This window comes from Tyto alba, unplaced genomic scaffold (assembly GCF_018691265.1).
Source record: "Tyto alba isolate M040663 unplaced genomic scaffold, T.alba_DEE_v4.0 Super-Scaffold_5, whole genome shotgun sequence".
NCBI lineage: Eukaryota > Metazoa > Chordata > Aves > Strigiformes > Tytonidae > Tyto > Tyto alba.
Window position 1 is genome coordinate 12,563,734 of NW_024881326.1, and position 20,735 is coordinate 12,584,468.

General features: G+C 57.4%; 1 protein-coding gene across 1 annotated transcript; it reads right to left on the reverse strand.

Annotated features, from left to right (window-relative positions):
* Nucleotides 1–28: 28 nt before the first annotated feature.
* Nucleotides 29–20,338, reverse strand: MPP1 (membrane palmitoylated protein 1). The gene is made up of 12 exons (XM_042807213.1): nucleotides 19,929–20,338; nucleotides 13,235–13,378; nucleotides 12,810–12,888; nucleotides 11,699–11,784; nucleotides 10,435–10,503; nucleotides 6,544–6,740; nucleotides 6,169–6,275; nucleotides 5,218–5,298; nucleotides 4,527–4,607; nucleotides 3,871–4,073; nucleotides 3,219–3,293; nucleotides 29–1,418 (listed from the first exon to the last, which is right to left on the reverse strand). Exons 1-12 carry the CDS (start codon nucleotides 20,028–20,030, stop codon nucleotides 1,242–1,244), a joined length of 1,401 nt encoding a protein of 466 aa, XP_042663147.1. The 5' UTR covers nucleotides 20,031–20,338; the 3' UTR covers nucleotides 29–1,241.
* Nucleotides 20,339–20,735: the final 397 nt, after the last annotated feature.

The window sequence follows — 20,735 nt, forward strand, 5'->3', positions numbered from 1 at the left end:
GCATAAGAGGTAAAATACCAGTCACAGCAGTGTTTCAGCACATGTTTATTGCTGCTCAGTGTTTCCCTGCAGTGGATCAGAACAAAAGTCCCTATTGCACATCAACAGATTTTATTTTTGGCATCCTTAAAAAATTGCACAAGACTTTTTAACCCTCTCCCCCTTTCCCCTAGCTGACTGCTGAACACACAAATGGGATTCTTTCACCTAAATGATGGCTATGGTTTGCCCAGGAGCCATGGTGATGCTTCCTGGACATGGTCATGGTAGATCTTGTGCGTTAGTACACTCCTGCAGAAAAAGGGACTCCTTTGTGTGGGTGGCTCATGTTTGCATATGGCATGTGAGATACCCTAGACTCTGGAAAACATGCCTGGATGATCTTTGTAGAGACACTGTTTCTACTGCATGCAACATACTTGTGGCTGGATCTTATTTACCCATTGAACTGTCCCTCTGGGGTTTCATCTGTGGGACTTCCTCAGCTGCTGCTGAGTTTCTCTGGACAGGTGGTAACAATCCAAGCTGCATGGTGAGAATCTGAATACACTGGGTTTTTACAACTACAGTTGCACAGGGTGAATCTGAAAACTCCAACCTCGGAACACGGAGCGAGACCTGCCCTGGGGGTGGAATGCTCCACGGGTTAGGGTTTGTCAAATCCATAAGCTTCGTCAAATCCATGCTGGCCTTTTTCTGCTCTTCCCCATGTGTGAGGGGGAAACCCTTGGTTGTAGGAGCTCTGGTGCGGTCTGTGTGAAGCCTAAGCTGTGGAATTCCTTGAAGCCTCGTAGACACCAGCCAGTCTTCCAGGGTGTTTGTGGCACAGTGTGCACCCCTGCGATGGCAGGGGACATCTGCCTAGAAAGCCCCTGCTCTACCACTTCCCTTGGGACTGGCGCAGAGAAGATTGGCTGGGTGCTACAGCAGGACTGTGCTTTCCCTTGCGCAGTGAGGTGGGGAGCTCACGGGGTGCCCTGGGCTCTGCTGTAACCACTAACTCGGCACTGCATTGCAGAGCTGTGGGAGGCAGCCACCCCCTGGGCAGCCCCTGTCTTGCATTCCCCCGGGAGAGGAGATCCAGACACCCTGTGTGTGTGTCAACCAATTTGAGACCATGTCCATGGAGCAGCAGAGGGAGGGAGTTGTGCTGGGGTGTGTGTGGATCGGGGGAAGCTGAGAAGGTTTCTCCCCATGGCTGCAGGATGGTTGATGGGAAGCGGCTGGGGTTGGATGCCCTCTCAGTAGACCCATGAGACAGGTACCCACTGTGGAGAGCTGCAGGCCTGCTCAAAGGCTTCCTGCAGCAGCTGAAGGCTTTCTTCTACCCCGTTGTTGACCAGTGAGAGGTCGAAGTAGTGTGCGTATCGGCTCCGGATGCTCTCTGAATCCTTCCGGAGCTGCTGCAAAGCCTCTGACTGCGAGAAATGGGAGAGAGGGCTCAGGGGCTGGGGAGGAGGGGAATTTCACAGCCCACACCAACAGGCAAACTCCCTCCCACCACCAAAACTGAAGTGGTTGCTAAGTATTGGAGCACAGAGCATCCATGCAGCTTGACAAGCTAGGAGCTGCTGTGTGATCTCTGGGAGTGTCTTGGGATTTTGCTGGTCTCTTATGCAATGCTGGGAGCATTAGGTTACCTGCTAGAGTGAGGCCAGACCTGTTTGATCTCGTATTTATCTTTAAAATGCTTTGTGGCAGCTCTCTGGGAGGAGAACGGTTCACCAGGCTGCAGACTGCTCCTTACTGTGCTATGCAGTGCAGCCAGCTCAAGGCCTAAGGCTGGTTTCAAGGTAGGATCCCGGCAGGATGGTCCCTCCCCGCTGGCTTTTGACTGGAACAGCGCTGGCCGGCAGAGCTGTACCAGCCTCCCTCTACTGGTTTTGGCTGGGATAAAGTTAAATTTCTTAATAGTAAAAGTAAAGCTGCCTGCCCCTCCTGCTGCTGTGGCTAGTCTGCAGAGCTCCTCAGCTAGCCGGGTCATCCCGAGTGTGTTCCTGGGGGCAGCTGTGCTCTCAACAGCAAAGTCCAGACTAATTTCCTCATCATCTCCCTAACAGAGCTTGAAATGCAAACGGCTCCCTGCTTCTGTGCCTGGGGGGTGGGGGGATGAGCCTGGGGTGCTGTGCTCCCTGCAGCTCTGCTGTGTGCTGCTCTGCAGCTCTTGTGAGGGGAGAGCAATAAGCAGTTTGCTTGGGTTAGGTGAGCTCTGCTAGGTCACAGTTTGGCTCTGCTGCATCCCTTCTAGTAAGCAGTTACCTGAGCTGCGGCAGCTAGCTATATATAGTGCCTGCACCAGTGGGGCTGGCCCTGCCCACTGCGGCAGGAGTTAATTCCTGTCTGGAGGCAGTGGTGGGTGCTGGGGCATGGAGGTGGGGGCAGCAGGCTTCCTAACTGCCCTTCCTGCCCTGACACTTGCCCCCATCCCCCCCCCAAGCCTGCTGCATCTGGCTTCACAATCCTCTGCAGGTTAATGTGTCTATAAATGCCTGTACGATGCTTCCTCTGAAGGCTGCATAAATATCCTCCCTGCAAACGCTGCATCTTAAGCTTTATGAACCCCCAATAGGTTGGGAGGGGTGGACTTGGCTGGCCATGAGTCCAGGAGGAGTGCAGCTCTGTGGGTTTCCCTGTTCTCCCATAACATCCCTGCAGATGTTAGCCCCCAGGGGAGCTGGTCCAGGCTGCGGCAGGGCAGCCAGCACCGCTCCCTGCATCGGGGGCTTCCTGGGACGTGGCAGCGTGTGGCTGCCAGCCCTGCAGTGCCTGGTGCTGCATGAGTTAACTGCGGCATCAGTGCTGCTTTCATCCTAATTTTGGAGGGATGAGCATCTTAATGAGGCAAAGAATGAAAGGAGCTGCTGTTTGCGTGTCCCATTTGCATAGCTGATGGCAGGATAAATGTTCCTGCTCTGCAGCTGTGCTGGGCTGTGTGCCCCACTACATGTTAGCAGCTGATTATGCTGCAGGGATGATGGTTGCTGGGGGGTGACAATCGGGGAGGAAGTCTACAGATGCAGGAATCACCAATTCCTGTTTCTCAAATCTGGGCTGAGGAAGTTGTTCTGCTCTTCTGGACCGCAGAAATCAATGCAGACAGGAAGAAGCTGATGTGGAGCAGGGACAGAGCCCTGGGCTGCTGTAGCGGGCTCCCTGACCCCCTGCCATGGGCAGGGAAGCCCACCCAGAGGGGGCAACTTTGGTGCCCTGCCACCCACCTGCTCTGCCTTGTCTGTTGGTGCTATGAAGACTATGAACGGAGAGAGCTCGGCTGTGCGGACGATCTTCAGGGTCTGTGGAGAGAGGGGTGTAATTACCAGGATGAGAGCAAGTCCAGCCAGTTGGCTCCTGTCCCCCACTGCCCCACGCTGCCCCCCAGCCAGCGCGATGGTGTCCGTGATGCAGTGGTGGGCTAAAGGGGCCAAGGGCTCTCTGGGTAGACTCCTGAGCCCCGGGCGGGGGCAGTTGGGTGAAGCTGGAGCAGGGGTCCCAGCACAGCCCCCCTGCACCTCATCGGGGCAGATGTAAGGGCATCCCCAGCCCTGCTCTGGGCTTGCTACTGGACGCAGCTGCCACTTTGCAAAGCAGCACCCGCACGCTTGGTGTCAGAGAGGGGAAAGGGTCCCTGTCTGGCCCTGCACCACGACTCCCACGGCTGCCTTGTCACAGTTGGGTGTGTGCTGTGACAGGGAATACCAGCACTGCACCCATGTCTTCAGAATGGAAACGCCACCCCGGCGCTCCCTGGGTTTTTCCTTTGGGAGGGGCAGGTGGGCAGCGCACTGGGGAAGGCAGGGACAGTCGCAGCCAGCACACAGGTAGTTCAATCTGGCAACTCCTGTCCTGCCCACCCCTTCTTCTGTTCCATACCTGGGGCTCAATGTCCAAAATAGCAACTTTGTCCTGCTGATGGATCTTGTGCACTGTTTCAAACTTGGTGCCAAACATGTTTCCTTGGTAGCTTCCAAACTCCAGGAACTCATTGGCTGAGATGTCCCGGGTCATCTCCTCGGTGGAGACAAAGTAGTAGTCCTTCCCATCCACCTCATTCTTCTTCTGGGGGCGTGTGGTGTCTGGGAAAGAAGGGAGATGTTGAGTGCTGGCCCCCAGAAGGACTGGGGGACAGTGGAGCAGGCAGCATTTTCTCTGGGTATCTTGCCTTCCCTTTCTGAGCATTGGGCTAGGGCATGGAAGACCTGTGTACCTCAAGACTAGGCTGTACTAATCCCCTTTCAACTCCTTTCTGCCTGGGACAAGTAGGGAACTCGGCCAACCTGAGGAGAGACATTGGGATGTGAAGAGTGAGGTGTCTCTCTGATGTGGGCAGTAGCAGCCCTGCAGCCATCTGTGGGACAGCAGGCAGGGAAGCCCTACAGTGCCCTGGGTGGTGGCCTCTGACACTGGGGGCTTGGTGGTGCTGGAGGAACATCTCCCCACCTCTCCTGTGCTGTCAGAAGGTCCTGGGCTCAAGGAGGTGAGAGGAAGCATGTCCTGTGCTATGCCCTCCACCCTGGCTGGGTACTTACATGGTGGTGGGTACATGAACTTCTCCGGGTTGTTGCTGAGCAGAGCATTTTTGATGTGGCTACGGCCCACGCCACTGGCCCCTGTGGAGAAGGAGGGATGGATGCTGCAGTTGGGCTCAGAGAAGCCTGGCAGGAGATGCTGGGGCCCCTCTGCAGCTCTGGGTCTGAGGAAAGGTGCACAGCTCCTGGGGCTTTGCCCAGGATCTGCTTTCTGAGTTGGTCCATGGTGTCTTCCAGCCCTGGAAGAGGTTCTCCCTGCCCTGGGCATGCTCACCTCCAGGCCCAGCTGGAGACAGGACTGGTGTCCACTAAGAGGCCAGCACGGCTGGGCTGCATGGGCTTCCTAGGCCCACAGGATCCACCAGCAAGTGCTCAGCACTCACAGCGTGGCGATGCTTGCTTTGGTGCAGCTGCACAGACCAGAGCTGCTTTTAATAAAAATTATCCATAGAAATACTTAGGAGCTGAAAACTCCTGAATTAATGCTACCTCAGCATCGCAGTGCAGGTGCCAGACCAGGCATGATGCCGCAGAGAGGAGGTCAGCCTACTTGGTGACTGCTGCAGGCAAAAGAAATGCTCCCCAGAGCTTACTAGGCAGTGCTGCCCCAGCCCTTGTCCAGCCCTGGTGCCCCCTGGGACCCACCGCATGCAGCCTCTGTGCTGTGGAGGATGCCTGGGACAGGACTTACCAATGAGCACCAGAGTCTTCCTCTTGAAGGCAGGCAGCCTCACCACCTCCTCATAGGAAACCACATCCAGCTGGTCAAAAACTGGGGCAGAGGAGAAACAAGAGAGCGAGTGGTCAGAGCTGGCTCAGCCACAGCAGCAGGACCGCGTGCTCGTCAGACCGAAGCCAGGTGCTCAGGTAAAACGCAGGGAGCAGTCAGGTCTGGGCTGGGAGCTTGTCCCTGTCTGGCTGCTTGGGGAAAAGGGCAGCAGCTTCAGCAGTGTGCTAGGTGTGGAGGAGGTGCTGGGGAGCTGCACCAGCAGCCACCAAAGGAGAAGCCAAGGGCTGCTCTTGCTCAGTAATTCTGCTCAGGACAGTAGGAATTGGGAGCTGGGTGGGGAGGTGGCAGGACACTGCATGGAGCTTGTTGCTGGGGGAGCTTTATTTATCTTGCTGATTTACAGCCTTGTTTATTGCTGGTTGGAGCCGCAGGCTGGGCTAGGAGCCAGCGTGTCCTCAGGCACCCGCCTTTGCTGGCCTGGGGCATGCTTAGCATGGGGTGTTTGTATGGGTGGCTGAGGGGCAGGCTCCCTGCCCCACAAGGGACACAGCTTGGCAGCAGCAAGGCCAGACCCAGGAGTCCAACCTCCCAAGTTGCTCGGGGCCAGGAGTGCCAGTGATTGTCGCCGCAGGACAGCACAGAAGCTCAGTGCCTAGCTCCTGCGTGAGCCAGCCCCGGCCTTGTGCACTACAGAGCTGTGTGGGGACACAGCTGTGGCCACCCGAGAGGTATGAGGACTTTGGAGAAGGGACTCAAAAAAGCTGACAGCTGTGGGGTAGTCTCCCAGGGTCCCACTGCCAACACAGCTGGGCCATTTGGTCTAACTCCCACGGAGGACAGACTCACCCCTGCCCAGAGGCAGGAGTGATGGCCAGGGCTAGTGATGTAGCCCATTGCCCTGCTCACACTTACTTGAGCTGTGCTTGGCCAGGTATTTATCTTTGCACTTCTTCTTCTTCCCAAATGGGCTACAGCTTGGGGATTCGCTCTGAGTGGACTGGGTGACGCTTGCCACACGCCTGCCAAGAGAGGATGATACCATCATGGTCCAGCTGTCACCCCAAGCCCCGGGGGAGCAGCAGGATTGTCCCTCAGACATGCAAGGGCAAGAGGATCAGGGTGGCTGCCGGGACAGGTAAAGGCTCACCCTGTGGCAGATGAAGGGGACATTTGCCTCCTTTTCCCAGCAGTGATGCTGGTGTTACCCAATAGTCACATTCCTGGTAGCACATGGTCACTGTTCTCCACTCCCAGATCCAGCCCTTCTGGCCAAATCCAGGGACCTACCACTCCTGCAGCTCCGGAGAAGGGATGAGTCCTGCCGACTCAGTGCAGGAGCCCTCCACCCGGCCCTGCCACCAGTTGCTGTCATCCTTGTTTATGATTTGAATCACGTCGCCGGTCTGAAACTTCAGCCCTGCTTCCTTGCAGGGGATCAGGTTGTCTTTTTTGGGGTCATAGTCAAACTGCGCCCTCATGAACATCTGCAAAAGAGAAACCAGGCCAGAGTCAGCATGGCCATGCAGGGTGACTGATCTTGGTTGTGTCCAGCTCCCAGCCCCACATTGCGTCCCCTGGCAGTGACTGCAGAGCTGGACTGCACAAGGTCCCTGCTCCAGGAGGGACCCCAGCCCCTGCTGCCTTCCAGGTGCCATGAGGCTGGGTGGGGAAAAAGGAGATGCGCAAAGCCTTGGAGGAATCTCTTGGGCATGGAGCTGCAGTGAGACTTGGTGGTGGGTGAGGGAGGGAGGACAGCATCTTGGCCCTACTGGGAGCCAGTAAAACAGCTGCTGCCTCTAAGCAGGTCTGCCCACCCCACAGCTGGTGCATGAACCCCAACATATAGCCCCCCTGCAGGCCCCAGGGTGCTGCACTGCACTGGTGAGCTGACCCAGCTGGAGATGAGTCCCACCACCTGGACCAACACGGTGCACAGCAACTGGGGTCTGCAGTGGGGTCAGAAGACAGGAGCCATCACAACGGTGCGCCCAGCAGTCCCATGTCCCAGGGACCCCAGGCAAGGGCACATCTCAATCCCCAGCTGCTGTGCCCTGGCCTCTCCCCAGCTGAGTGTCCATCCCTGCCTGGGTCTGTCCTGGCCTCTTCAGCAACAGCTGCTCTTGCAATGTTCATCACAGCTGCAACTAGTAACCAGCTGCTGCTGCTTCCCAGGCCACAGTGCCACCCTCCTGGGGCTGGGAAAGCCCTGGGGACCAGGAAGGCATGAGAAAGTGGCCTTTCCCTGTCCCTTTTGCTCACTCAGATCTTTGGGAGGGAGTCTACAGTGCCTCCTCCCCCCATGGCAGCCCAGCCTGCTGCCTCCCCCTGGCCTCAAGCCCTCCTGAAGCCAGCAGGCAGCCAGGAGCCCCTGGGCTCTTGCTGACCCAGAGCATCTTTGCAAGGGCAAGAGAGAAACAGCATACGGCTTTCGCAATCAGACCTTGTTTTCCAGGAAGGCTGTTCAGGAAGAACAGACCGTCAGAGAGCAAAAGGATGGATGAGAGTCACCTATGCCCAGGAGGATAGCAGACCATGTTTGTGCACCCAGCACTTTCTGTACTGCCACTTGCTCTCGGTGCCTGGGCACGCAGTTCCCCATCTGAAACACTGCTGCAGCTGCAATTTTGCTTCTGGCCAGCGCACCCGGCAAGATCAGGACCAGGTCAGGACTAGAGTGGGGGCAAAACCAAAGCAGGGTATGGAGGATGGGGAGTGAAAGGCAGGGTTTAGGGAACAAAGTAAGGCTGTGGCTAAGCACAGACCTCATATTGCCCTCATTCCCCTCCTGGGGTTTTTTGTGCTGTGGCCTGGCCTCAGGCTGCTGGGAGCCTCCAGTCCTGATCCAAAGTCCTGCAGGGTCTCCCACAAGTCATGGGTGCTGCCTGTTGTTTGAGGCTTCTGTGATCCCTCAGGAGGGTGCTGGGCCCAGGGCCAGCAGTGTGCCTGAGGCTGCCCAGCAGTTGTGCCACTGTCAGAACATCCTTCTAAAGGGGAAGCAGCAGTATCAGGCCCAGCTTCATGCTCATGCTAACGCAGGCTTCCCCTGAGCACAACCCTGTCAAGTTATTTATCTCAGAAACGCAGCACATAGCAAGTGGGCAAAGGGATTCGCATGGGGTGATGCCTATGTCCTGTCCTCAGAAGTGATAGGCTAGGCCTGGAAAGTCATCCTCCCTGGGTAGGGTAGGCCTTGTTCCACATTGAAACAATTTCCCACAGTATGTCCTCCAGCAGTGCTGCTGGAGGCTCAGGGCCAGCAGGACGTGAATGTGGGTCCGTTTCGCTGCCAGAAAAGCACAGCATATGGATCAAGCTGTGACATGAGATCTCTCACAATGGAAGACAGTAAGAGTGGAATCTCCTTTCGGGATGAGGACTGATGCTTGTTTTGAAAGCACTCTCTGTCACCAGGAAGCTGGTCATCAACACAAACACACAAGGGACACACAGCAAGCACTGCCCTGGCACCTGCCTGGAGCCCTCTGCTCCTGCAGCCTGGTACCCCCAAACCAGACATAGCCAGGTCACTTTTGGAAAGACCTTCCCTTTCACCAATTAGGATTTAGCATCAGACAGCTCCAAGCATCACCCATGGACTGCAAAGGGCCAGCTCCAAATGCAAGTTATTTGCCTGCCTGCTGCCAGCCCCTTCTCTGGAGTTGGAAGCCCACGTACTGGGCAGGCTCCAGCATGAGAAGCCCTGGTTTTTAATGTCAAAAGGCTGTGGTTTGTTCCTGGGAGGTGACCTCGAGAGCCCTGAGTGCTCAGTGCTTCTTCTCATTAGGATCCTCCCAAGCAGACCTGCCTCAAGAGACATTCGGTTGGCCTCAGAATGGCTGGCTGCCAGGCTGTGGGGCAAGCCAAGGCAGGGGGAGCATCGTGACGCCAGGATCTGCACCGTCCTGCCTGCCAGGCCCTGAAATTAGGGCGATCATGGGGATCCAGGAGTTGAAACAAAATCAAAAATCCACTCTTGGTGACAGACTGCAATAAGCAAAGACATGAGCAGCCCGTGAGCTGGGGAGCAGACTCCACCATGGCCCTGCACACAGCAAGAGGGAGGACAACTGTTGCTGGGAAGGAGTTTGTCCCTGTGTCCTTGCCTGAGCCCACGGCCAGCCTTGGATGTGCCAGCAACCGTGTTCTCTTTCTCAGAGGTAACTTTTCCCCCTGGCACTGAGCTGGCCTGGCCAATTGGAGCTGGCTGGGTCAGTCCAGGGAGGGCAGACGGGCATCAGGGAAGGGCAGACATGGGCCAGTGTTTAAGAAAGAAACACGTGCAAGGCTGGTTGAGCTGGAATGGGGACAGCATGGGCTGAGCAAAAAACAGACAGCTTTCACCACCATGTTCAAAGACTTCAGCTTCTCTGGGTAAGGAGGGTGACATGGGCTCCTCCACCCCATCCCATCCCCACCCAGCTCCCACCCTCTGGGGTTGGCTCCTGCACCCAGAGACAAGACAGCGTGCCAGCCACTACACACTCAAGTCTTGGCAGAAGAGCCAGCCCTCCCCACTATCCCAAGCATTTCGACCACAGCAGGACTTGAAAGGCAAAGCCAGGCAGGCGTCACCCCCTGCCACAGCACGTCACCCCCCCACTCCCCCCCACCCCCCCGGCAGTGGCAGCAAGCGCAATGAGCTCCCTTCCTCTCCCCCACCGCTTCCTTCCTCCCACTCGCTGCTCACAAGCGTGCTGGCGGCATCCAGACCTACGTCACCCTCCTTGTGGCTGATGCACCAGGCATCAATGACAGCGGGGAGCAGTGAGAGCCCCCCCCCCCCCCCCCGCCCCGTAACGGGGATGTGGCTCTAAGGGCTGCGGCTCTGAAGGTGGCAGGAAGCTCTCTTGGGCTTCCTGGCGCGCACACGCCGCTGCTTTCCCACCACCAAACACGTACCACTGTGGCTCGGGCATCCCAGGCCCACGCTCCTACATACACACTGCGTAAATACATCCACACAGGGCCAAAATCTGCTCTGTTGCAGCAATGTAAGCACAGGACAGGTCCCTTCATCCCTAGCAGCTCAGACAAGGTGACCAGGCGACCATTCCCTTGTCCTTCCCCTGGCTCAGCACTGCTCTCTCCACAGTGCTGGTGCCCTGTGGCTTGCTCTGGCCCCACATGGCCCCACAGCCATGTCCCGGCACAGCCCGCGGGTCTGGAGGCTGCACTTACCTGGAGAGCAGGGAGGCGGCTTTGCTGGTTGGGAATTACTTTTATTGAGACCATCCCTTTGGTTTCTTTCTAGTGAACAAAGGAAGGGGAGAGAGAAGAGTTGGAGGAGGTGGTGCCTGGAGGCGGCCCAACAGCAGCAACCTCTGAAGGGAGCTGCTGTGCACCAAGACCTGCAAAGGCCAGCCATGCTGTGATGCTGGGGGACACCACAGCCTGGCCAGAAACAGCTCTGCTGGGGCTGGGCTAAGAGCCACAGCAGCATAGCTTTGCCATGTTTGTCTCATCCCCTTGGGGGGGACACCAACAGCCCTACAAGTGGCTGGCTTTGGGCACACAGAATGAACATGGAGATCTGTATCATCTCCAGCCTGGCTACCCCAGTGAGGAGCCTGGGAGGAGAGGCTGGTTCTGCCAGGTCCCCTCCATCTGTCCCCTCCATTCTGGTCTCTCAGTCCTGCTCTCCTGGTGACCTTAGAGGCACAGCACTCCCTTGCCTGCCACAGGCCAGATGCACTGTTGCCTCACATGCTTCACAAGACCTACATCCTCCCATGGGGACAACTACATCTGGAGGCTTGGAGTGGCCTCCTGGGCCAACCATGCTTCTTGGGAGGCAAAGACAAGCTCCTCTTTGGTCCTGCTGTCTGGAGTAGGGATGTCCCACCACCAGGCAGGAGAGGACCGTGGCACTGCAGCAGGGCCAGTGGGCTCCCAGTGGGTGTCCTCAGCACCACCACCACCTTCCTCCAACCAGGTCCCACATGTTGGGCATGGATCAGGATGGCCTCAGTGTGTGAACCCAAGGCAGGTCTGAGACTCTGTCCAAAGCTGGCTCTAGCAAGGGCCTGGCAGGATCACTGTGACCTCAGCAGCAGGAAAATGGCACCAAGGTGACCTGCTCAGGTCTGCAAGAGCAGCTGGCTCTTGGGCTGGAGTTGCATACCAGCCTTGGCAAGCTGAGGTGGCTTGCAAGCCCCACACACAGTACATGTCAGGGACCCAGCCAACGGCCTTCGCTGCTGCTCTCGAGAGGCCAGAAACAAGCAGCAAGCACAAACCTCCAAGGCTGCGTACAGAGACCTGGTGCTTGGCCGTATTACAGCACCCTGGCACAGTGGCCCTGGCTCCTGCCACATCACACTGCTGCAGGCAGCTGTGTGTTGGCTCTGGTATCTAGGAGGGGGTGAATGCTCAGCCAGCATGCAAATCTGAAGGCCAACAGGGTCCTTCCTGGGGAACAACCCTGCCAAACACAAATACCTACCAGCATCTTCTGCAGCTGGTCAACTGAGTGGTTGCTCACACTCTGCCCATTGATTTCTATGATTTCATCACCCACGTGAAGGGAGCCTGCCAGCAATGGGAGAAACATGAAAATGCAGGACTGGACAAGAGCCACTCACCAAACCCAAACCACACAGCTCCACCTGCCTCCTGACCCCCTGGGCAAGCTGTGACCAGGACACTGTGGCATTTGCCTGGGCAACGCCTGTGGAGCCACACATCACCAAAGCCCGTGGGACTAAAGCACAAGGGGAAAGAATTCTTCCCCCTCCACCCAACATACACACTTCACCTAGTCTGAAGGTGATCGGGTTGCTTTCCACTGTGTGTCCTTCAGTGCTTTAGACTGGTCAAAGTGCCTGTTTCAGAGTTATTCAAACCCAACCCCAAGCACTTCACCTGAAGCCAAATGACAGCCTCCTTACAGGGCCCTTAACACAAACATTCTTGACTGTGTGTTTTCAGTTTATATACCCAGTCAGATTACAGCCTCAGATATACTGCTATAAATCAGGCTTCCGTTGTGTTATTGGAATGGGTCCTGTGTTATTTTGGCAGGGGTAAGCTCAGACTTCCCACTTGAATCCAGGGCTGGAAAAGGGGCCTCTTCTTCTAAGTACAGAACATCTCATTTCCATGCCCCCTTGGCAAGACCCCAAACCAGAAAACAACATCTATTTATTTCTTTTGGCACCTTCTTTTGGTCTGCAGAGCCAATCCACAGCAAGCCTGTCCCACCTGTGCACTTTAGGAATGGGAAGAACCTCCCCCATGGTCTCTGGGGTATGATCCATCTCTCATTACAGTGACCCCATCATGACACGGAGACAGACGGTCTCCGGTTCCTTTTTGGGAGAGCCCTTCCCCCAACACTTTATTTCTTCCTAAAACCTCCAGTGTATTAACATGACAGCCATGCAGAGACACCATCAAGTCCTGAGTTCCTGACACATTCCTAGTGGAGGAACACACACAGATGTCCACGTTACAGGGGAAAGCCAGCAATGCTGTGGGGCTGCATTATCTCTGCACAGAAAGAAACCAGCTGCAGACATGCACCCCATACACTGCCTCTACAAGGGCCGCATTACCTTGTCTGTGAATCATGCCCCCGTGGAAGATCCTGGCCACCATGCAGCTCTGCTTGTCGTTGAGCTTCAGCGTGATTCCCTGGAAGACAGGAAAATCCATGACTGCTCGCAGGAGGAGAGAGCTCCCGCACTCTCGGCAAAGTCCTCTCCCGGCCCATGTCCATGGTGGGCTGCACAGTGGCTGGGGAGAAGTCCCCTTCTTGGCCAGCCCAGCCTGCTGCAGCTCCTCTTGGCACAAGCATCACCACCCTTCGATGGGGCTCGCTCCAGGTTCCCAGGCAGGAGGCAGGATCCAGCACCTTCTTACCATGGCCAAGGTCTCCAGCGATCTCCTGCTTCCCCTGAGGCCAGCCCACTGGCACAGCTCTACCTGCCCCTCCGCCCCCCTGGGTGCCACCGGGCTTTGGGATCTTGCCAGCTCTCACCATGGGCTCCTCCGTGACCTTCTCAAACTGGACAAGGCGTATCTTCCGCACCTCACGGCTGTTGCTGTGGGAGGGGCTGCCCAGAGTCGCTGAGCCATTGGTATAAATGTCCTCAGTCATGGCGTTTGGGGACTGAGTGATGGCCTGTCAGGGCAAAACAAAGACGGGGATTTAGGGGCTTCACCTGAACAGGGCCTGGGAGTGCCGGCTCCCCGCTGTGGGGCTGAGCTACTCCACCATGTTAGGGTGCCTGGAGTGCAGGTGGGGCACAGGGGGAGGAGAAACCCATGCGCTGGAGGAGAGGACAGTAAGAGCAAGGAAAGAAAAAGAGCAAAATAGTTTCACCCTTGAAGATGTGGATGTGGGCTTGATCTGCAGTTTTCCAGCCTGGGAAACACAGGAGGTAAGAAAACTTTGGAAAAGCTACAGGTAGCAGAAGTCAAGAGTCCACAGCTGATCATCTTCTGCAGCGAGTCCCAAACACTACTTGTGTGTCACAGCAGCACTTGGCCCACAGCTGGCTGGTTGCAGAGCATAAAGCCCAGGACAGCTTCGCTGAGTGAACAGAGCAGTCTGAGACTCACCCCTGAGAACTGGGGCCAGGCTCTGCTCTTGCTCAGTTTGCAAGTTCAACCTTTCCTCATCTACATCAATGGGCAATCAATACGGTGCAGAGCCACATCCATATCCAGGCACTGAAGGCAACGTGCTCCCAAGCCAGCCAGAAACTCTCAGATCACATCCTCAGCTCCCAGCTACAGGCCAATTCATGCTGGCCAGCACTGGGAAGCCAAGCAGGGGCTTTCAGCCATGGGGAAACCTCTGTTTCCCACCTCTGCAGGTGGAGGGTGCATGGGGTTCCAGGCAGAGACCTCCAAACCCGCCCTGCCATGCAGCAGGGACACTGCAAACTGATCTGCCATCTCCCAGTCTGAGAAAGCCTGGTGCAGTCCAGTTAACCACCTCAGGCATGCCAGGCAACATCTCCGCACAGCTCACAGATGTACCGGTTTGGCCCCAAGTACAGTGGAATTCCCCCCTCTCCCAAACTGGTGCTGGCCCAGCAAAACCCAGGCCAGCTTTGATCTGTGGCCCCTGCAGACCTTGTTGACACACTCAAGTCCTCACCATGCAGCAAAGCAAACCCTCCTGGCTGCCCCACTTCACACCAGGCTGCCAGCTTTGCTGCCCAGTTTGCAGCTTGTACCCTTCCTCCCCACAGCACCCAGGTTGGGAGCCACAGCCAGCAAACCTGCAGGGATGCCCAGCAGTGTCCTTGCTGGCTTTTAGTCCTGCATCAGCGACGTGGCACACCATGCTCAGCCAGGCAGAGCCAACAACTCTCCCTACCACACACCGTCTTGCCAACACCTGGCCGAACGCTGGGCCTCGGGGCTCCAGTGACCCCACTGCCCCGGCCCGGAGCAGAGAAGGGTCTCCAGCCCCATGCTGCCAAGAGGGGAGATCCAGCCAGGCTACAGGGAGGTTCGTCAGGGTGCAACTGCAGTGAAGAACATTTGCTGGTGGGGCACAGCCACAGCACTAAACCACAACAAAAATAGCTTTGGTAGGGATGTGTCGGAGTGCTGCCGGGCTGAGACAGCGGCCCAGCCCTATGCAATGGCCAAAAGCAGGGAGGGAGATGAAGGCAGGGGCACCAGAGCCAGGACTAGCCAGGCCAGCGGAAGAGGCTCTGGCAGAGAGGGACAGACCAGCGTGGAGGCACTGTCACAGTCTTGACAAAAGGAAGCTGGCAGGGCTGGGCCAGGGCGGGAAGGGCACGGGGAGCTGTGTGCCCACACTGCAGCGACAGGGAAGATGCGTGATTTATTTTTAAGCCAACTACTTCTAAAAGAGCCAGCCAACCTCCTCAGAGGAAAAAGGCAACCGTGTGGGCTCTGGCTGTCAACAGCTTAAACGTGGAGGAGGAGGCTGAATCCCAGCCCAGAGCAGTGCCCGGGCCAAAGGCTTGCAGGGTGGAAGGAAGAGCAACTCACAGCCCCCCAGCGTGGCTTGCCAGCCCCAGCAGGACACACTGCTACCATGCCATTCGCGGGGCAGAGGCACAGATCCAGCAGTGTGGGTGCCTAGAGCCGGCCCTCAGCTGCTAGCTGTCCCAGCTCTGCTGAGCCAGTGGGTGGGAGGAAGAAGAGGATGAGGAACTTCTCCAGCCTTGCCCAAGGCCAAAGTGCCCATGAGGTAGTTTGAGTCAGCATAGATCACACTTATCTTGGTCATGCCTTGGGAAAGCGTTACACTGTGCAATCCCTGGCTTCAAACCTCTAAGCTCAGCAGAGCCCGATGACCCAGGACACAGCACAGTCTGCTGCAGAGGCTGGGAGTTCCCATCCTCACTGTCCCCACCATCCCTGCCAGCTGAGCCTCCAGGCCCTGACCTTTGCTTTTTGCTGAGAGCTGGAGAAAACACCCAGCCCTTGATGCTGACGCAGCACCAGTGTCACCCTGGTGACTCCCAGAGAGCAAGTCTTGTCATCAGAGACTCGCTGCTGTGCCTGGGGAAGGCCAGTCAGCTCTGTCTGCTCCGAACGGAGCCACGCTGGGACGGTGCGGGCTTTTGCTGACCGCACTGGGCAGCCAGTGGATGGGAGTGGGAAAATGCCTGGCTCACGAGGAGGACCAGGACCCCCGGGGTGGCAGATTCGGACCCCGGTGTTGGGCATCCAGAAGCCGGAGGCAGGAGACGTGCGTGGCTCTCACGCTCCGTGCACATGAGCGGGCTGGCTGGGTCGCCTTCTCTGCACTCTCCTGGCAGCCGCCACGCTCTCGGCCAGCTCGGTCTGGCGTAGCCTGTGACCTCAAGAGCCTTTCAAGTCATGCTGGCAGCAGGCCAGGCCCTGCTACTTACGCTCTGCTTTGCAGGAAACATCTGTGAGTGCTGCTAAGAGCCAGCTCCGTGGCCACCGGCCACTGCCGGTTCTGCACAGTCCCAGGCTAGGTCACCACTAGTGCCAGCCTTGGGGCAGATGTGGGGTGAAGAGGTTGGGGGGGGCTGAGCTGTGCAATAGGGCTGCTGGGTGTTGGTCTGGGCCCTATGGGTGCCTTGCAGCTGGCTGGTGAGGGTACAAATCCTCACACACAAATCCTGCTCCACGTGGCCATGAACAGAGGAGCCACCAGCTCCGTGGGTCAAAGAGGTGCACCTCGGCTCCCTGCCTGCATTTTTTTCAAGATCCCAGCTTTCTGCCCCATGTCCCAAGGCAGAGGGAAGGTCACCGGCCCCCCAGTCCTCAGCAAGGACCCCAGGGCTTGGCGTCCTGTCCCCTGGTAGGGTCAGCACTGTCTGCCAGGGTTGCTCCTGCTCTTGCACTGGCTCAGCCAGGCTGCGTGCCACTGGGCAAATCAAACATTAACTGGGTAGCTTGTTTGCAGGAGGCTGAAGCAGCACTTGGGGAAAGAAGCACTGTAGTGCAAGGGGCATGTTCAGTGGTTTGGTTCCTGGGCTCTCCTTGCTTCTCGAACCAAGAGACTTCAATATCAGGCAGCCTTAGAAGAGCAGGGCTTCCTGGTAAGCACGTGGAGAAAGGTCAGATGCTGCTAGTTTTGACAAGCAGGCCTCCAAAGTACAGCAGCTCAGATGCAGGAGGGAACCCTGGAGCCAGGATTCCCCCAGAACACGCTCCACTGTCCACAGGGAGCAACAAAATCCCAGCTCCCTCCAGGAATCATCACCCCTCACATTATCACCACTGTGGGTGTGTGCAGGAAGGCTGGGGCACTGTTTGGCGCAGAGATGTCCTGGCCCATCAGTCTCTCCTCCCACTCTCTAGTGCTCCAACCTCACCTCCCCACCAACCAGCAGATATATGCATCACAGTCTCAGTACAGATTAAAAAACACAGCAGTGTGTAAAAAGAGCAAACTACCAAAAAAAAAAAAAAAAAATTGAGCTTGTAGTTGCTTTAGGGCTGCTGCAGCAGGCTGGGGAGCAAGAGCCACATGGACATTTAGAAGTAATTCATCCCTGCCTTCTGCTGGGGGCTACTGCCTTCTCAGGTCTGCCAGCACAACCGCAGGAGCAACCTCACCCAAAATCCCTTCCAGAAATATGATCCAGGGCTTTTTATTAAAAAAAAAAAAAAATAGAAAAGGCAGCATTTAAACCAAACAGGATTACAATGCTGACACTGGGAAAAAGCTCAGCAACACCAACAGGTCACAGTAGGAAGGGGAACAGAGAAATAGGAGGGATACGAGTGGTCATGGAGAGCAGAAGATGCCACCAGCTCTGCATGCTCTCAAACTGACTCCAGATCACGGAGTGCTGCAATGAAAAAGGGCTAGATTTTCAAGGGAGCACAGTCAGTTTTGCTGAAGCACCATCTTCCCACCAGGAAAGGCTCATGCAGCCTTCCAGATGTGTTTGTGAAACCAGTCACCTCCAAGGGAGAGTCAGTAAAACCACAACAATGACAGAAGAAATCCTGAGGAGCTGCCCAGCCGCTCCATCCTCTCCTTCCAGAACAAGCCCTGCAAAAAAGCTTTTTCCCTGTAGCCGCTACAGACTGAAACATGTCAAAATACATTTGAGATGAAAAAGTTGGAAACAGCCCTTCCCACTTAATTTTGGTCAAGTTCATAAGTTTAGCTCAGCTTTCAACCACTAGTTCTGCCCACAGTCATTTCAGGATTTGGTCCCTGGGGACTGTGGCCTTAGTCTGCTCTGGAGCTGGTGTGGGTTGGATGCTGGGAACTGCTGCCCCCAGGGAAGTGCAGTGTGTGTCCCCTCTGCACCCTCAGGCTCAGCTCTCTCCAGAAGTACCCTCCTTTTCTTCACAGACTCACAAAGGTCACATTCGCTGCCCATTTTACAGCTGGGGAACTGAGCCACGGCTGATAAGGGGACATGCCCAAGGTTACCCTGCCAACCAGGTAAACAGCTGGGAATAAAGCCCACACCTCTTTAGTAAATCAGTATTTGCCAGTTGGAAGATAAGAAAAAGATATGCAGGCATCATGTGGTGGGCCTCAAGGGAAGAGAGCAAGAGGTTTCCTCCCCTTAGGCTCATTTTCTAGCAGTGACACGGCTTCCACTGGACTAGGGTTTGCATGTCCTGCTACCACGGAAGGGACGCAGGATAGTGATTCCCAGCACGTGGCTCTGCGAAAGGAAAAGGAGAAGAGAAAAACTCCCAGCTGCCCTGTTTGATTCCAGCCAAGGAGTTGCCAGCCAGACCCAACATCTCTCCTGAGAGCTGCTGCTGGGCAATGTCCCTACTGTCCCACAGTCACCGTGGGCCAGCACCATCTCTGCATGCACACAACATGGGGACAAGCACATGAGTGCCTGGCAAGCTCAGGACATGTAACCCCAGTTGATTGCCAGCCCTACAGAGCTCCTCTTAAAAGGCCCCAAACAGATCCTGGTTCACCATCTCTTTCTTTATCCCTACTGGAATAAATATACCATAACGCCAGGGAGCTGTATGCCAGCTCCTACATTTTCCATACCCTGATGCCATTAGTAATTTATCCTTGATATCCAGGCTCCTCTGCCTGGATCCTGCACACAGAGGGATGGGAGAGCTCCTCTCAACAGCTGCCTGATCACTTTGCTTTAAAAGCTTTTTTTCCTCTTTTTTTTTTAAAGCGCTCTGCCAGGGTTGAGCCATAAAAAACACATAAACCACTGGTGTGGGACAGATCTGACAAGCCTGTTTTGGATGCTGTAGTGTCCAACAGGATGGGCAGCACTTCAGGGAAATTTCCTCCCTGCTCTCAAAGCCTCCCCACAGCTGCAAGGAAACCTCAGCCCAGGCATGTTATGCCGTGGCTCTGTCACGGACTCCTATTCAAAGCTGAAAATCCCTGCTGGGAGAAAAGCACCAGCTGCTTAGCACCACGAACTGCTGACCTTCTCCCAGTTGCACCCAATCTACCCCAAATGACATCAGCTGGGGAAGGAGCCCTCCCAGCAGAACCGAGACAGCTGGTGCAGCCCACTCTCCCTTCCGTTGGAGGCCGGGTGTGCGGGCACCCCCAGGCCCACTCCCTGCCCCAGGGTAGGTGTGAGAAGGGCTGGTTGCATCCTCCTCCTCTGGGGCCGAGACCCACCACCCCCCCTCCAGCTCATGCCGGGGACCCGGAGGTTGCTGCTCAGCAGCTGAATCAGCTCATGTGACAGGCAGTTCCAGTTCAGACCAGCTACAACTTTGCAGCAAAACAAGCACAAGCTCCCCCGTGGCAGGATGCTGAAGCTTTCTTCCCCTGCACCCAGCTCCTTCTTCCCTGCCCAGCCGTGCTGTGCCGGCCACGCTGGCAGACCATTCCCCCCCCAAGGCACCCCACGTCCCCCCCCAGCGAGAAGCCCCGCTCCCGGCGTGTTGGGGACCAGCAGTAGCACAGACAGGGCACGTACCCGGCTGCCCACCTCCTGCCCGGCGTGGGGTCTCTGCCTTAGGGGCCCTGCTCCTGCGTGGGCGGCAGGGACGGGATGGAGGGGGAGCCCCGGGGTCTGTGCTGGGCGCAGGGTGATGGGCTTCCCGCGGGGAAGTGGGGGCGCAAGGGAGGTGGGGTGGCGGTGGGGCACCCCGGGGCTCCCTGCCCGGCCTCGGCGGGGAACGGAGAGCGCCGGGGGGGGGGGGGGGGGGACGGACGGAAAGCGACGCGCTCTCCGGGGGTTGCCGGTGGCGGATCGGGGCTGGAGGGCGGGCGCTGCCCTCCCGCCGCCGCTCACCTCGGGCTTGGCCCGGTTCTGCAGGAGGTGCTCCAGGTAGAGGTCGGAGAGCGCTGTCCGCATGCTGCCGGCGCTGGCGCTGCGCCCGGACTTGAGGGTCATCCCGCCGCCGCTCCGCCGCCGCCGCCGCTCCGCCGCCGCCGCCAGCAGCCGCAGCCGGTTCCGCTGGCTCCAGCAGAGCGGTTCGGCCCCGGCTCCGCCGCACGGCCCCGGCTCCAGCAGCGCCGCGGGCTGCCCGCACGCTCCGCCCGTGTGGCAGCGGGGACAGGCCGGCGGGCGGAGCCAGGCGGCGGGGGGGGGACGGGGGCCGGAGCCGGGCCCGGAGCTGCTGCGGCCTCGCTGGGATGTTCCGTCCCCCCGCCTGCCGGCCGGCAGCGGGTCGGTGCCGAGCGGCCGGAACCCGGCGGTGTGGGGAAGGGGAAGGGGAAAGAGGAAGGGGAAAGTGGAAGGGGAAGGGGAAAGGGGAAGGGGAAGGGGAAAGTGGAAGGGGAAGGGGAAGGGGAAAGGGGAAGGGGAAAGTGGAAGGGGAAGGGGAAAGGGGAAGGGGAAGGGGGAAGGGGAAGGGGAAGGGGAAGGGGGAAGGGGAAGGGGAAGGGGAAAGGGGAAGGGGGTCGTCTCCGCACAGGCGGCCCATCAGCACCGGCAGCCTCGCTGCCCGTGGCGTGGGGTGTCTCCTCCCCTGCGAAACTGTTTCCCCATCATGTCTCTGCTGGGAACAACCCCTGGAGCTGCCCGTGCACTAGCAGAGCTGTTCGGCCTGTGCACGCCAGGCAGGGTGCTGGCAAGTCTGGATGCTCAGGGGACCCT

Excerpts from the sequence above, each read along its gene's own strand:
- MPP1 (XM_042807213.1), bottom strand. The coding sequence starts at position 20,030 with ATGACCCTCAAGTCCGGGCGCAGCGCCAGCGCCGGCAGCATGCGGACA. Across the intron at positions 10,504-11,698 it reads ACCAGCTGCAGAAGATGCTG|AAAGAAACCAAAGGGATGGT; the intron begins GTAGGTATTTGT and ends TTTGTTCACTAG. Across the intron at positions 6,741-10,434 it reads GCCGCCTCCCTGCTCTCCAG|ATGTTCATGAGGGCGCAGTT; the intron begins GTAAGTGCAGCC and ends TCTCTTTTGCAG.